Source organism: Leuciscus leuciscus (genome assembly GCF_965113295.1).
Source record: "Leuciscus leuciscus genome assembly, chromosome: 1".
Lineage (NCBI taxonomy): Eukaryota > Metazoa > Chordata > Actinopteri > Cypriniformes > Leuciscidae > Leuciscus > Leuciscus leuciscus.
The window spans coordinates 3,984,006-4,000,799 of NC_138725.1; the positions used below are offsets into that span (position 1 = coordinate 3,984,006).

Sequence of the window (16,794 nt, forward strand, 5' to 3'; positions counted from 1 at the left end):
ACCACCATGTACAGTCCAGTACTGCCTTCGTCCTTAAATAAGGGCCACTTATTGACGCTAGTTTTTTCACAGAATGATTAACCTCACTAATTGAACTCCACACTGCTATTATTTTGAACACACCCCTTTCAATTAATGATTCAATTATACAGAATTAGCAGCATACATGTCATGACTGTTGGGTCTGTTGTTTTTCTATTACTCTACTACACCTACTAGTAAATTATTTGCCATGTAGAAATATAATTTCTACCAAAAACAGTGATTGATCTGGTTAGTGATGTTGGACTGCTACTATTTTGAACACAACTGTACAGGCTTCAGGGTCCCGCTCGATTGAAGCGTGACACATAGCGGGCTACAACGTCTTCCTTTGCTGGTGCTTCAAACTGAGAGCAGAGTGAGTCTGGCACAGGTATCTGCTTGAGCTGACTGACGAAAGGTTCTGGGTCAGGAAACACCACATCAAAAACCAGGTGCATCAGCTCATCCACATAGTCTGAAGGCAAGAACAGACATTCTTTGGATTAACCCTCTGGGGACCAAAAACGCGCCCACGCGTTTTGCTCGTTTTTTTTTTTAGCAATGAAAAATAAACACAAAATGCTCTGTTAATTTTGATCTTTCATTTTCGTGTAATACATCAATCGATCCTGTTCAGTTTCTATTTTTTTTCTGTATACTCACAATACAAATAAAGTGTTTTGCTTTTTGACAAATAAAGAAAAACTAACATGATGCTATTTCTGCCTTCTCTCTGTCAGTAAACTCCCATTTGAAACGCGTTCGAAAATTATCTATAACTCCGCGAAAATTCAGTCAAACAGGCAAACAGACCCACGGGCATAAAGCTTGAGATCGCAGCTTTTAAATGAAGTAATTTATATAAAAAACAAATATTATCAGCTTCTGTAATCTGTATAAAAAGAGAGCGACTCCAGTCGAGCTCATTAGGAGCCATTCAAAAGTAATGTGACCACTCCCCGGAGAGCGCGTGCTATTCAAACGCAAATTCTGAGAACCATTTCAGTCTGTGAAACGCCCCCACATCAGCTGTAAACAAAGAGGCATAATATAGCCTACCTTATGGAGAAAATTTTCCGTGCTGATATGAGGAGCAGATCCCGCTGAGGAGTGAGGTAGGCTAAGTTATCCTTTCTCAAGTGTTAATGTGGAATAACGTTATGGAATAACGTTGTAGGCTTATGTAAACAAAAAGATGAATCGCGTTTCTATAATATGAATCGCGCGTCTATTTGTAAAGAGTGTTTAGCCTAAATATGAATCGCGCGTCTGTGTGTGAAAGAATAAACTGCTTTTACAGTTACAGTTACTGCGTTACAGTCAGGCGAAGTATGAAAGACAACATTTTGTTGACTAGATTTGGGTACAGTTTTTACTGTAGAATATACTGTCACATCAAATAAGCTTTTCTGAATATATATAAAATACTATTTTGTCAAAAATAAAGTCATAGACTAAGATGTTCCAATGTTGGCTATATTCAAACTAATGAATACATATGATAAAATGTAGGCCTATAATCTTTTTTTTTTTTTTTTTACAAAGAAAGAGTACTTTTTTGCAGAAATATTGCTGAAATTGTAATTATTGTTGTAATTGTAACCTTTTTAATAAAATAGCAAAACATATTTACAAGATAGATGTAAGCAAAATCTTAAATGGTCAATATAAGTCTTCTTCAAAATATATATTTTGTCTTTGCATTGTGGCTCAGTCAGTGTCACACCTGAATGAATGGCTAATTATGCAGAGTCATTATGCAGAGTGGGTGGGACTAAGGTGTAAACTACTCCTCCCCCTCGCATATTGGCTTTCCAAGCAAAACCTGTTTTACACCATTTAAATCAATGTATTTTTTTTTTGTGAACGATAAAGCAAGACTATTTTCACATCATTTTGAAGCTAGAACTGAAAGGGACAACATCCATTAGTCAAAAGTCTTGTGGGCACATATTTTGTATGAGTTTTGTGGTCTTATTTCAGCAACTTTCATTTTTATTTTTTTAAATAACCACGCATAAACATTATTCTCTTAAAAATACAAACATCTACATACATGTTGCTCGCATATTATGGTAGGCCTGTTTGTGCTATATAGAGTGAATTTACACCTTTGCCATTAACATGTTTATAAATAACTGAAAAAAGCACAAATGTCAGAGCATGTCAGAACATCTCAAGGGCCCCAAAAACAGCTTGGTCCCCAGAGGGTTAATAAACAAAACAGCCCATTTTTAAATTGTCATCAACATTCACTTTTATTTTTTTTTATTTTATTTTTTTTTAATACAGCATCACATGTATATGTAAATGTTATGTTCACAGATTAAGGTCAGATAGGTTTCAAAAGTCTGTTTATATGGTGTTGTACAAGTCCAAATAATTGTAATTATACATCTGCATTTTATATTGTAATTTATCACATTATTTTTATATATATATATATATTGTCTATGTTTGATCAGTGTGCAATAATAAATAATTCATAAGTTAACTTACTGATTGTCGGCTCTTCTTTCAGTGGCTTTACTGTACATGTCCCTTTTCTTCCTTTTGGCCAGTAAAGTTTGAATGAAGGTTTCCCATCAGCCTGCCTTTGTGGACTGTCAGCGTTCTCATTATAGTGCATCGCAGACAGGTAGAGTCTTTGGAAAGAGAAATTCACAAATGTCGTCACTGTGTATTACGGATGTTGGGGCTCGATATTGAACATTTTCACAAACATTAAGACCCATTATTATTTACCTGCATAGCATTCCCAAGAATGGAAATGCCACACTTTTTGGAACAAATCGAATGACCACTGAGTGAAAAGCCTCCAGCGATGACGTTTGGTGATGGGGGCTTAGCTTTGACACGTCTTTCAGGACTCTCTTGCTTGTAAACAGCTTCTCCAACTTATAATGAACTGGTGTTCCTAATAGTTTGATGAAAAAAAAATATTGGACAACAACTTTATGCAACTTTTTGATTGTGACCTACTTGATGAATATAAAACAATGGTTATAGGTTAAGCTGTGTTCATACTTAGAAACCAATACAGTATAATACCTACGTACAGTTTTTACAATTCAAAATTCACTCGTTTTTATTTTACAACACCACATATGGAAAATTATGTGGTTTTTAATTTATTATTGTTGTTTGTAAAAACAGGACTCCACCAGAAGCTATTTTTAGCTTATAAGAATGGGGATCACATACAAAATACATATATATTTTAAATATAATTGCTGCTTATAATAGAATGAAATATGATGAATTTAATTATCTTTTAGAATTATAGATATTCTATTGCATTTTAATCAGGTATCTGTTTTATCGAATTCATAAATTACAATATTTTGTAGGCCATTTGGATTTGTGTGTTACCAGAATAAAATGACCTGCTTTCAACCATTTCTCCTTGTCCGTCGACACACGTGGAGCATGACGACAGGCTGGGTACAGGGGGTCATCGTGGTTATGGATGTCCTGTAGGTGGTTTATCACAGACAACCACTTGGCGATCCTCTCTGGCCCAGAGGTCGATGAAGCCGCAATCCAGTAGATCTGGTTCTTTATCATCGGCAACCATTTTTTCACCTTTTCACAGTCCTTTGTTTTAGAAATAGCCGTAAATTTTTTGCCCATACCTACAAAAACATTGAAAATATAAAATAATGGCCAGGGCAATTAAACATAGGTCAACATTTGCCATAATGAATGAAATAAGTAAATGTCAAACACCTTTCTCAAAGTGCCAGACATCATAGTACTGAGTTATTTTGGCATCAGTGAGGAATTTCTGGATCTGGGGGAGCCGATCCGATACGATGCAGTCCAACTTAATTCCAGACTCTGTGATGACTGCAAGGCTCCTCTTCAAACCTTCCTTTTCCATGTTCACGCTACCTCCAACCTCGTTGCTCTATTACGAAATATGTATATGAGTGGATTACATTTAATACATTAAGGCTAATACAGCAAAGGCATCTCATAATTTATGTGATTTAGTCAGTTACCTGGACTAGCTGGATGTCGATGACTGTGTTTTTGTTCAAGTCCATCATGGTGTAGCTTCCAAACTTTGCACTATGTCCTGAACACATAATTGTATAAATGTTATTGATGAAAATAATGCAAAAAAAGTGCATTAATCCACTATTTTCCTGTATTAAGATTTTCAAAAATAAAAACAATTGCCTGGTGAATCAGCCCTCATATCGCCACCAAGAATAGCACTCCCGTCTGTACTCAGCTGTTGCAAGACGGCTGCCTGATCATTCTTCCACTTGTGAAGCACAGCGGGCTCGATAAAGTTGCGGCAATGTCTTCGGAACTGTCTGTAGCTGTGCATCTGCAACTGCATGGCCTTGAAGACCTGTCATGAAAAAAACAAAACAAATCACATTTAATGGGTTTACATGTTGATAAACATATTTTATTAACATTGCATATGTAGAAGAAAATTGTGGTGAGTCTAAATCTTATACCAAGCAGTGTTGCTATTTGGGTTTTACATGAAAAGACAAAAATCCAGAAATGGTGGTGTATCACTTTAAACAAACTTCCTTTTGACAGGGCTGACTCAACTTTAGTCCACCAGGTAGACAATCCCACAGACTTTTGAAGTGTTGCTGCTATATAACAGTAAATACAAAATGATGAGGAGACTACTGGAGAGCTTCGGAAAGACCAATTGAAACCAAATAAGGCGTGTTGCTGCTGTTAATAACCAAATATATAAAGGATAGTGTGCGTTGAGGACTAAGGGGGTATTAATCACTGCACTATGCAACATCAAGTAGATGAGCCCCCAACCTCAGCCATTTAATGAAGAGCATTCCATTACCACAATTAATGGTTTTTGAAGCTATGATAACAATATTAGACAAACTCCTTGGACATACCTTCTGTATATTGAAGAAAGAAGCACCAGACACGTAGATGGCTGTAGAAAGCTGTAAATTTCCCGCTGGTGTGGAGTTTCCAATAACTGGCTGACTCTTCCACCGTCGTTGGTACTGGCAATGTGGACATCTCTGCCAAACTTCCATGAATGTACCTCTCAGTCTTGTCTTGACCTCACAAACTTTTGTACACACTGGGCACTTCTCAAAAAGCTCCATGAGGCATTCTTCAAAGACCAACAGCTTTCTCATTTTGGGAATGGCCGATGACTGTTCAGGAAGGGGAATGGTGTCTTCCCTACATTGACAGAGTGAAAACAGTCACATGCAAGTACAATGTATAAATGCAGGTTTAGATATATAGGTCCAAGTCAATTGAAAAGGGAATACCAAACATTACAAATTTTAGCAGTTCTTAGCATACAGACAAATGTCCCTGGTTTATAATCAAATACATCAGTACTCACATAAGGATTAACATGATATATAATTAAAAACAGTTAGTGAAATAGGACAAAAACATGTTGAATAGTAATCAGGCAATTTTTCTTAAATCAGAATAACTTACAATGTTTCCATTGACTGACTAAACACATTAACTGAATTTGCGGGGTTATACGTGGAGTCATCTGCTTCTGGTGCCACAAAAGAGGAGCTAGCCTCTGCAGTACTGGCCACATCTTCATCCTCCTCCATGAGACGAGGCCTCTTTATACGTGGCTTTATTGGTGTTGAGGACCATGGATGGACAGGATGTAATGTAGATGGTGATGTGCAGATGCCTACATCAGTAGTGGTCTTGACTGTTGTCTGGGTTCCTTTTATGCAGAGAAACAGATAGACATGACAACACAATCAAAAAAAATGTTCTTGCATGAATAATGTGACACTCTTTGTCATTTTTTAGTTTAAAAAAAATAATAAAGTCTACATACCTTCACTTCGGAAGTGTGGTTGCAAAGTTTTAAAAGACAGTTGCGTTCCAGTTGATGCCAGCACCACGGGTTCAGTCTGGCAGCCAACATCTCTAACGTTTGATGAAACGACAGTACTGGTACCAGACACTGCATGAGATGTGCTAGCCTAATAATGGCATAATGAAATAATAAAAAAAAACAATTACAATTAAAAAAAAAATAAAATAAAAAAATATGAGTGTAATTATTAGGGCTGGGCGATATGGACCAAAAGTCATATCTCGATATATTTAGGCTGAATATCGATATACGAAATATATCCCGATATTTTTTTCAGCAAACTGAGAGCAAATGTTCAGTCAAAGCCAAATATGACATGTTAAAAGTAGTTTTATTGAAACCAGCTATTTCAGTGAACAGTTGCAAAATCAAATGAATAAATAATAAACAGGTTTCTTCACCTTAGGGCTGCATGATTATGACAAAAATCATAATTGCCCATATTGTTATTTGCGATTGATTAATTATGATCATCAAAGTTTACATTGAATATATGTGACTGTCTGTGTTTGTGTGTGGATGGAATCACACGGAGAGCAGGTGGATGGTTACTCAAGATCTCTTTACTTAGCCTGCAACAGACAGACTGGGACAAACAGGACCAAAAGCTGGTTAAAGGCAGTGCATCACGCATCAATGTTGCTCATAGATCATCAGCGAGAGATGTGAAACTCTGCTGGATATACATTTTTACAAAGTGATCGTATAGTGGAATTAAACTCAAAATAAAACATACATTAAAGAAATAAAGTACAAATCACTGTCTCTGTTCTCATTTCTCATAAATTCACAAATACAGAGAAACTAAATTTAAGCAACCATCATTTTGTATATTTTTGGAATACAGAAAGAAAAGAACGGCCACCTAAAATGGCGCAGTTACACAGTTCAGCACGTGCGAGCACGTGAGAGCACATAGCACATGTGATAATGCTAACACTCAGTTCAACTAATATATTCTTACACAGACCATGACAAATCCGAATATAAAACATACCTGGGACAAACAGGACCAAAAGCTGGTTAAAGGCAGTGCATCACGCATCAATGTTGCTCATAGATCTTAAATGAAATCAGAGATTCGGAGTTCACAAGCAGGTTAACACACACACATCACGTTTCATCATCGCAAATAACACATTTGACTCGACTGACAGAACTAGGGACTGACAGGCACATGAAGTAAACTTGTGTGTAGTTAAAAAGACCAACCTTACACTTGAAAACAATCTAAACTCAGTTTTTATGACGCAGCACTTATTGATGCGACTTACCATCAGCGAGAGATGTGAAACTCTGCTGGTGGTGACGTAGCTCCGCCCTTAATATCACGCACACAAATGCAAGGGACGCAACAGCCAATGTCGAGTTTTCCCAATTAATGCATGAATTTAACAGCATTATTTAAACTCCGTTACATACACCCCCCTTAAATTCTGCTAAATTGGGCTAGAACCGGAATATGTAACAAACTAAATATACAGTAAAGATTGCAGAAAAAAAATTATGAAAAAAACAGGTGTGAGTAAAAGAGCTTTACAATACAGTATGTCAGAATTTATCTCTTCCCCAGGAAGTGTGAAAGAATGGAATGGTACCAGGTTCCACACTTAACACAGACTATAGGAGGTGCAGTCTACACTAGTGGCTACAAATGTATCTGCTCTTCAAATATCTTTTGATGCAAACAACAAACTTCTCAGATTCTTTCTCAGAGAAGAAACTCACTTCAAAGTCATTCTCTTAACATCATAGTCGACTCTTAGATATGAATCATCATTTAGACTCAGTCATTTTAAACAAAAATGTTCCTTAACAACTCCACTACAAAGTTAGTTCCTTGAAAAATAACTTGTGCATCACTGTGCGAATCACTTTCCACAATTTTCTGACTATCAATTTCACAAATAAGTCTGTTAGGGGGCTTAACTGATCTCCCTAATCGTGTAGTGATGTGGCCTGTATATGTACTTGTGGGCTGTTCGCAAATGACAGGGGCAAGCCTGTTATCAGTTTCTTGCAAACAACTGGGGTACTCATTCGGCTTGGTTGCAGGTAAACTCTTTATACTCTCAGCAGGTTCAGGAACATGCTCAGGTTCTGCACTGTACTGATCATTGCCAGAGCACTCAGGAGTCATCTCATCAGGAATGTCTGAAACTCCACCACAAGTGGCATCTTGCATTTCGTCACTGTCATGTGTTCCATCCATCTGCATTAACCATTCTGATGTTTTTGAAACAGGGTCAGGATCATCCATCAGAGCGGAATCGAGAGCACTGCCACGGGTAGCACCAGTGGAATCTGATCGAACTGATTCTTCCTCACCATCATCCCAGGATAAAAAATTCACTGGAAGCAACAGATTTCTGTGCACCACTTTTCCTTTGCCAGTCTGAACATCTGTAATCCTGTACACATTAATTTCTGGTCTCACTGATTGAACCTCATACAAAACAGAGTCCCACTTGTCCGCAACTTTCCTCTTGCCTTTCTCTCCACGGTTAGCCAGCAAAACTCTATCTCCCACTGCTAAGGGTGAACCTCTGACCTTCCGATTGTAAAGAATGGCATGGCGGTTCTGCTCTTTGAGACTGTGTTTCCGGGCAATTTCTGCAGCTGCGCTCAGATCTCTTCTCAGTGCAGTGACAAACTCATGGTGGCTGACCACCCTCTCATCGCAAAGGACATGCTGAAACATGATGTCGATCGGCAGCCTCGGGATACGCCCAAACATAAGATAAAAAGGAGCGAACCCGGTTGTTTCATGCACAGTACAATTGTAACTGAAGGTTAACGTTCTTAGAAGCTGTGGCCACCTCGCCTTGGATTTCACTGGGAGAGCTCTTATCATATTGCCCAAGGTCCTATTAAAACGTTCTGCCAGACCGTTACCCATAGGGTGGTATGGTGTGGTGTGTGATTTTTGAACACCAGCCATCTCAAGCAAGTTCTTAATGATTTTGCTTTCAAAATTTGCACCCTGGTCTGAATGTATTCTCTTTGGAAATCCATAAATGCAGAAGAGGTCATTCCAAAGGCGATGGGCAACTTGCTTAGCCGACTGGTTGTGACAGGGAAAGGCGTGTGCCATCTTAGAAAAGTGATCCGTCACTACTAGGACATCGACGACCTTCCCTGAAGTCTGTTCAGCACTCCAGAAGTCAATACATACTAGTTCCATAGGCTCAGAGGTGCGGATGTGCTCAAGGGGTGCACGAGCATTTGGCTCTGGTGTTTTTCCGACAACACACCTCTGGCAGTTTTTCACATAAAGCTTGATGTCTTTACTCATTCCTGGCCAAAAGAACCTTTCAGCTGCAAGGGAGAGAGTTCTTGCACCACCTTGATGTCCAGCTGAGTCATGAACACCACGGAGAACATCATGCTTTAGGGAATCTGGTACAACGTATTGGAAGAGTTTCTTATTCATCAGTTGATCTTTCTTCACTCTGTACAGCACATGATTACGAATCTTTAGCTTCTTCCAGTGCTTCAAAAGGTTTGTCACAGGGCTAGGCTCCTTTGCTTTCTCACTCTTTGAAGGACGTTTATGTCTCAGAACATAGTTGATGACTCTACCGACTATGTTGTCCTGCTCTTGGAGGTTTGCAAGTCTGGAAAATGGGATTGCAACAGATGGATCTTCATCAGGGAGCTGGAGTGACGTTGGACTTGTCACGGGCAATGGACTAACTCCACCATCGCAGTGAGCACCCAGAAAAGCAGAAACTTCAGCAGCATCAATAGATCCAGGACATGAGTCATTCACGTCATCCTGCAACTCGTTCTCAGTTTCGTCGTCACTGGTAGCCTGCACATTCTGACAGTTGGTAGTGACACGGAAGGCATCCTGCACGGTTCCAGTAACAACACCATTTACCTCATCCAAGAGAGAAATGTATGGTTCTTTCAACAGACGATGGCTGACACAAGACTTGACAAAGGGCTCTCTGCTCAAGGCATCTGCAACAACGTTCTTCGTGCCTGGCACATACTTCAGGTCAAAGTCGTAAGCAGCGAGCTTCGCCACCCATCGCTGTTCACACGCATCCAATCTGGGTTTGGTTAGAATATAGGTCAAGGGGTTATTATCAGACCATGCAGTGAAATGTCTCCCTTTTAGCCAGTGGCTAAACTTGTCAGAAACGGCCCACTTTAAAGCCAGAAATTCGAGTCTATGTGCTGGGTAGTTCATCTGAGACTTGGAGAGCGTTTTGCTGGCAAAAGCGACTGGACGTGCAATTTTCTCCCCAGGGGGCACCTGAGATAACACAGCTCCTATGCCATCAAATGAAGCATCGACAGAGAGAATAAAGGGATGACTGAAATCTGGGTGTGCTAGAGTAACACTGTGCAGAAAGTCTTGCTTTAAAGTTTCAAAAGCATGTTTTCTGTACATTCAAAAGAATGTACAGAAAAAGCAGTACATTCACTAGTCCAATCCTCAGGTGAAAGCTTCACGACACTGAGTGGCTTCCTCATCCGACCACACTTCCTCTGAGCTCTTTTCTGTGACTGACCTGATAGGAGACTAAAAAGAGGTTTCGCCTTGGCAGAACAGTCTATAATGAAATGCTGATAATATAAAATCATACCCAGGAAAGATCTGATCTTCTTTTGAGAAGGGGTTATACTATCTGCTTCCATGAGGTCAGCAGTCTGGATGTCACTGATCACCTTCACCTTTTCTGGGTCGGTCTGGACACCATTCCCAGTGACAATGTGTCCCAAGAACCTGACAGATCTCCTGAAGAACATACACTTCTTTGGTGCCAGCTTTAAGTTGTGCTTAGACAGGCGTGAGAAAACAAGTTCCAGTCGGTCAAGAGCTACTTGCTCACTTGGAGCGAAAACCATCAGATCGTCCAAGTAGCAGAGAAGGCTTGTGAAGTTTTCATCCCCGAAAATGGACATCATCATCCTCATAAAGGTTGCTGGACTGTTGGTCAAACCCTGAGGTAGACGATTGTACTCATGAAGGCCGAAAGGAGAGGAAAAGGCAGTGTACTTCTTATGCTCTTCAAACAAGGGGACATTATAAAAACCAGAAGTCAAGTCCATGGTTGAAAAGAAAACGTTACCGCCCAAAGCTGCGAGTGCATCCGCTTGATGTGGGAGTGGGTGAGCGTCCTTCACTGTCTTCGCATTCAACCATCTAAAATCTGTACAAATACGAAGGTCACCATTCTTTTTCCACACTAAAACTAGTGGCGATGCATATTCACTCTGAGACTTCCTTATAATGCCTTTAACTTCCATCTCACTCAAGGCAGTGCGCAGCTTATCATAGTGGCTGGGGGCTACACGTCGATAAGGGAGTCGAAATGGCTTCTCGTCCACCAAGTGGATTTTGTGGACAAAGTCGGTGGCTTCTCCACAATCCATTTTTCCACGTGAAAAGGTTGACTCATACTTCTCAATGAGGTTCAGAAGTCTATCCTTCCACTCCTCTGACACTTCACAATCATCCAGATTCAAATCCTGCAGTTCTAACTTATCCAGCACGTTTCTCCTTTCATCACTGGTCCGTACATGATTTACAGGACTTGCAGCACACTGAACGTTACTCTTCAGGGACTCAGGTGTAGACAACTCTTCCACAGCAATACAAGTAAAAACATCCACAATCTTTGTGTTTTTCTTAAGAATGATTACATTGTCTGTAGGGTTCATTATTTTGAACGGCACCCATCTACTGCCCCACATAGGTGTGATGACTCTCCCTATGATCACGTTCCTTGGACGGCATTTACAGAGGGTTGGCTCAACAATGACTGTGCTCCCCACAGAAACAGCTGTTGACTCAGGAAGCTGAGCCCAAGCGAGATGTTCATGGTTCGGTTCTAGAGTTATTTTCTCCTTCAACTTAGCAGTGCCCACTCTATCAGGTATGTCTTCACCCTTCCATCGTTCCACATTTGAAAGTAGAGACAGGAATTGGTGACATTCAACATCTTCAGAGTTAAACGGGCTGGACACGAGTCTCCAGTATCCGTCGGTCTCTTTCATTTTTTGAATCAGCCACTTGATAGCATTGCTGCCCAGGATCAAATCGTCGGTTTGCCCTGGAACCACTAAAACTGGAACAACCATCTTGCAGGCATAAACTGAGAGCTCAAGCTCATACATCACTTTTGGTGTAACACGCTGTCCACCACAACCAATTATGACAACATCACTGGCAGGGAAATTTCGTAAATCAGGCTTGTACTGTAACAAGAGACGTTCAGCAGATTCACTCATCGTGCATGCCATGGAGCCACTGTCAACCATAGCTTTCAGCTGAAGGTCGCCCCATACTGTTGCCGGTGTGTAAAACAGACTATCAATTCGCTGTACTCTGTGCGTGTTCTGAAAAATTAAAGTTTTCCCTGCAGGCTCAACAGAACTAGAAAGACTATAAACTGAGGTTGGGTCATTCATACAACACTGGTTTGGAGGAATAAACTCATGATCCACACTGTCCTCCCTTAAGTGCAGATCTTCTAGTTTCCCAGCCCTTGAGAAGACAGAGATTTCACTCTCTCAGGACAGACAAAGCGGGAATGGTCAGGAGAGTGACACTGGAAGCACAACTTTTTCTCAAGACAATGCGTGAGGCCAGAATGATCAGGGCTCGAACAGACAGTGCATGGCAGGTCATTGAGGCCTTTTACTCGAGGCAGGCTTCCTTTGGGCTTCACACGTGAACTTGGCTCTTTGCTGGCAGACTCTTTTAACAGGACTTTTTCCAACAAGCTCATGACTCGTTCTAAAGCAGACGCTTCCAAAGACCTGGACTGCTGAACATCAGAAGGAGCTGGAAGTACTGCAGATGACAGTTCCACTTCAGTTCTGTTCACAGGAATTTTAGTGGGTGCTGCATTTCTTACTGCTGGTACAAGACTGGAATCAGAGTGATATTCGTTCAAAATATCTTGAACTTCTCGCACAGACCATGCGGCAATTGTTTTAGATCGAAAGGTGATGGCAAGCTCTTTACACGGGCAGTGTCTGATGAACATGCGTGTTACCTCTGTTCCTGGACAATCCAGTACTTTACCCTGTTCTTTCAAGCGCTCAGCAGCGACGTCAACTGCACGGTTTAGCCTGATCCAGTACTCATAGGCATCCTCATCTGGTCTGGGTAAGGTGGTATAAAAGTCAGCCAGTGGGAGAGGAGAACAAGGAGCAGCTTCGAAGTGTTTCCTGAGAATACTAAAGATTGCATCAGGGTTATGCACAATGTCAATGTCACAGTTTCTTATGCCAAACTTGACCACATCCCTTGCTTTGCCTCTCAGATGGACCATAATCTCCTCCGCTTGATGCTCTTTCCTCAAATTATTGCGTTTTATATAGTCTCTCATGGTATCTATCCACTCATTTAAGTCAACAGCATCAGAAACTTCTCCCCTGAAGCTAGGAGGTTCTCTCACATTTCTGGAAAAGGACAACTGGCTTTGTATCAGGTCCAGCATTTGTGAAGCTGATCCATCTGCAGTCACATTTTTGGAAGAATTGTCAACTGAATGTGCGTCAACTTTACGTGTTGGGCTTAGTCTGGTGACAATGCTATCAGCAATTTGCTGACCAACTTGGCTGATTATGTCAGTCATTGCAGTGATTACATTTGGTGGCTGTGAGTTAGGGTATGGAGTAGACGAAAACACACCCTGTTGCCCTCTAGAAGCATCTGATTCATAACTTGTGGATGGGCCCTCACAAACTAATGGGTCTGAATTTGAAGTGTTACTGTCTATGACTACATGAGCTTCACTCTGTACACCAGGCCCGCTGAACTGTAATGTCTTTGGCACTTTCAATAAACCCCATCCTCTACCTTTACTACCACAGACTGGAGTGTGATAATTATCAAAACCACTCATAATGAATATCAGTACTTGTAAAAAAAATGAATACAATAAATCAAAAACATAAAATGTGCTGTTGTCTCTATAGCAAATTGTCCTTAGCAAACGTTGCAAACTGCTTGAGTGCAGTCACTGAATGAAAAAAATAGTCTCTTTTTTTTTTTTTTTTTTTTAAAAAAAAAAAAAACCTGTTCCTGAGCAAAATTATGTCCACCTGACTCCAGCGGAAGCTTTAAGATGAACCCTCGGCCGCTTCAGGAAACATCTTGATTGAAGAAACAACGGGTCACGGCACCAATGTGACTGTCTGTGTTTGTGTGTGGATGGAATCACACGGAGAGCAGGTGGATGGTTACTCAAGATCTCTTTACTTAGCCTGCAACAGACAGACTGGGACAAACAGGACCAAAAGCTGGTTAAAGGCAGTGCATCACGCATCAATGTTGCTCATAGATCATCAGCGAGAGATGTGAAACTCTGCTGGATATACATTTTTACAAAGTGATCGTATAGTGGAATTAAACTCAAAATAAAACATACATTAAAGAAATAAAGTACAAATCACTGTCTCTGTTCTCATTTCTCATAAATTCACAAATACAGAGAAACTAAATTTAAGCAACCATCATTTTGTATATTTTTGGAATACAGAAAGAAAAGAACGGCCACCTAAAATGGCGCAGTTACACAGTTCAGCACGTGTGAGCACGTGAGAGCACATAGCACATGTGATAATGCTAACACTCAGTTCAACTAATATATTCTTACACAGACCATGACAAATCCGAATATAAAACATACCTGGGACAAACAGGACCAAAAGCTGGTTAAAGGCAGTGCATCACGCATCAATGTTGCTCATAGATCTTAAATGAAATCAGAGATTCGGAGTTCACAAGCAGGTTAACACACACACATCACGTTTCATCATCGCAAATAACACATTTGACTCGACTGACAGAACTAGGGACTGACAGGCACATGAAGTAAACTTGTGTGTAGTTAAAAAGACCAACCTTACACTTGAAAACAATCTAAACTCAGTTTTTATGACGCAGCACTTATTGATGCGACTTACCATCAGCGAGAGATGTGAAACTCTGCTGGTGGTGACGTAGCTCCGCCCTTAATATCACGCACACAAATGCAAGGGACGCAACAGCCAATGTCGAGTTTTCCCAATTAATGCATGAATTTAACAGCATTATTTAAACTCCGTTACATATATATAAACACATTTTGTGTAAACATGTTATAACTTGCCTATATACACACACATATATACATATATACATACTTTTCCCCTTTACTTAACATGAATTGTAAGAATATGACTAATAGTAAAGACTAGTACTAATAAATAAACATTAGGCCTATGCTAAAGCTATTAAATAGCAGTCCCAAACTAGTTTTTGTTAATACAATGTTGGTATGAGCCACTACAGTCATTTAAAAATACAAAAAATAACACAAAGAAAAATAGTGGCATTTGGGGGTTAACATGGAAACAACAGTTACCATGGCATGGTGAATACACAATACTAACAAGTACTGTTAATGAAACATGGAAACTGCTCCTGTTGAATATAATGAAAATCGTACCTGCTTTACTTTTATTTCGTGTAATTTTCAACGTAACGGCGTTGCATGCTCGTAGTTTCTTTTGCCCTTGATCAGTGAGGCGATACACAGCGCGGGCGCCTCCGCATTTACGCGTGTATTGAGTGTGCGCTCCGAGCACAGGATAACGGCTGACAGGACAAGAAAGTCAGTTTTTCTGAAGTGACACTAATGTCACTGTCTGGTAGTTCCTATTGTGCTGGGGTTTCTGAAGTAGTCATAATTCATCTCTCATAACATAACATGCTCTAAACACGCACGCAGAGTGGAAAAGGAAGAGCGGAGGCGCGGGGAGCAGAGCGCAAATTTGAACTATATCGATGCGATATGGTCTAGCAAACAGTTTTAGCCACTGACCATGGACTCCTGTACCATCACTACTGTTGTGTAAAACAAAGTGGAAAGATGTGGATAGCATTCGTAGAGTCCATTCACCGTGTTTATCTCGAAGCTAACGTTACATACAATAGCCACATTAGCAGTTAGCTGATGTTTGTTAACGTACACACAGTAGAGCAATAAAAACACAGTCTTACCGTTTCAATTTCAGGCAGGTCTCTGATGGTGGGGATGGCACCTTTTCCCAAACGGAGCTTCGAGGCCAACTTCGCCTGATATTGTCCCAAATTACTAAATGAATCCTGTGTAAAATGTTTAGCGCAGACACCAAACGTTAGGCCAGTTGAAAGGGTTGTTGGGACAGCGTCATTAAAAATGAATTTCATCCACTGATCCCTGATAGTTTTGGGTAGAGAAAACACATTAGAATGCTGTTTATGGCAGTCAACCACAGAGCAACGCAGGTGTGCACTTGGTTTCTCCATCTTTCTTTGCCGAATGAATATGAGGGGGAGAGGGGTAGGGCGTGGCTTCCTGCTGCGCTGTCCATATATGGCATATCCTCCACCGTCCTGACGTCAAGCCAGGGTAGAAATCCAAAGGTGTGTTGGACATCGGCTGCGGCTGGATGTAACCGATCGGCGAGAGTAGCTGCGTGCAGGCGGGGAGGAGCTGCAAACGGAGACATGAAGTCGGACACTTTCTGGTTCCCGTAGTGACCGCTCACGTGGTGTTCGCATACTTTACCACAGCTGAAGTGAAATAAATGCAATTTTTGCCAAATAATGTTTCAGAGACATTTTCATTCAATACTTTATGTACAGCTTCATGCAACGTCTGTTTGAACAAGAATAAAGTTCAACATAAGTTACTATCAATGAAGTGGAGTCTACGTTTTTTAATCAGTTTTAATTTAATAAACATGACACAATATAACATCGCAACTACATGAAAAGAGTGTTTACTGTTATAAAAAATTGATTTGTGAGCATTAGAGGAACTAAAGGTGTTCGGATAAACACGAAACACACGTGATCGTTGTCATGCAGTGAATCCGGCCAATCGTGGAACAGCTGTGTCGTCATC

General features: G+C 40.4%; 1 protein-coding gene across 1 annotated transcript; it reads right to left on the bottom strand.

Moving 5' to 3' along the window:
* Positions 1–320: 320 nt before the first annotated feature.
* LOC309504815 (uncharacterized protein) lies at positions 321–16,269 on the bottom strand (the record flags this gene model as incomplete). Its single annotated transcript, XM_082178110.1, has 11 exons — positions 15,906–16,269; positions 5,852–5,999; positions 5,485–5,578; positions 4,917–5,214; positions 4,210–4,387; positions 4,029–4,105; positions 3,754–3,934; positions 3,411–3,659; positions 2,770–2,941; positions 2,524–2,669; positions 321–499 (listed from the first exon to the last, which is right to left on the bottom strand). Exons 1-11 carry the CDS (start codon positions 16,191–16,193, stop codon positions 321–323), a joined length of 2,010 nt encoding a protein of 669 aa, XP_082034236.1. The 5' UTR covers positions 16,194–16,269.
* Between the last annotated feature and the right edge of the window lie 525 nt (positions 16,270–16,794).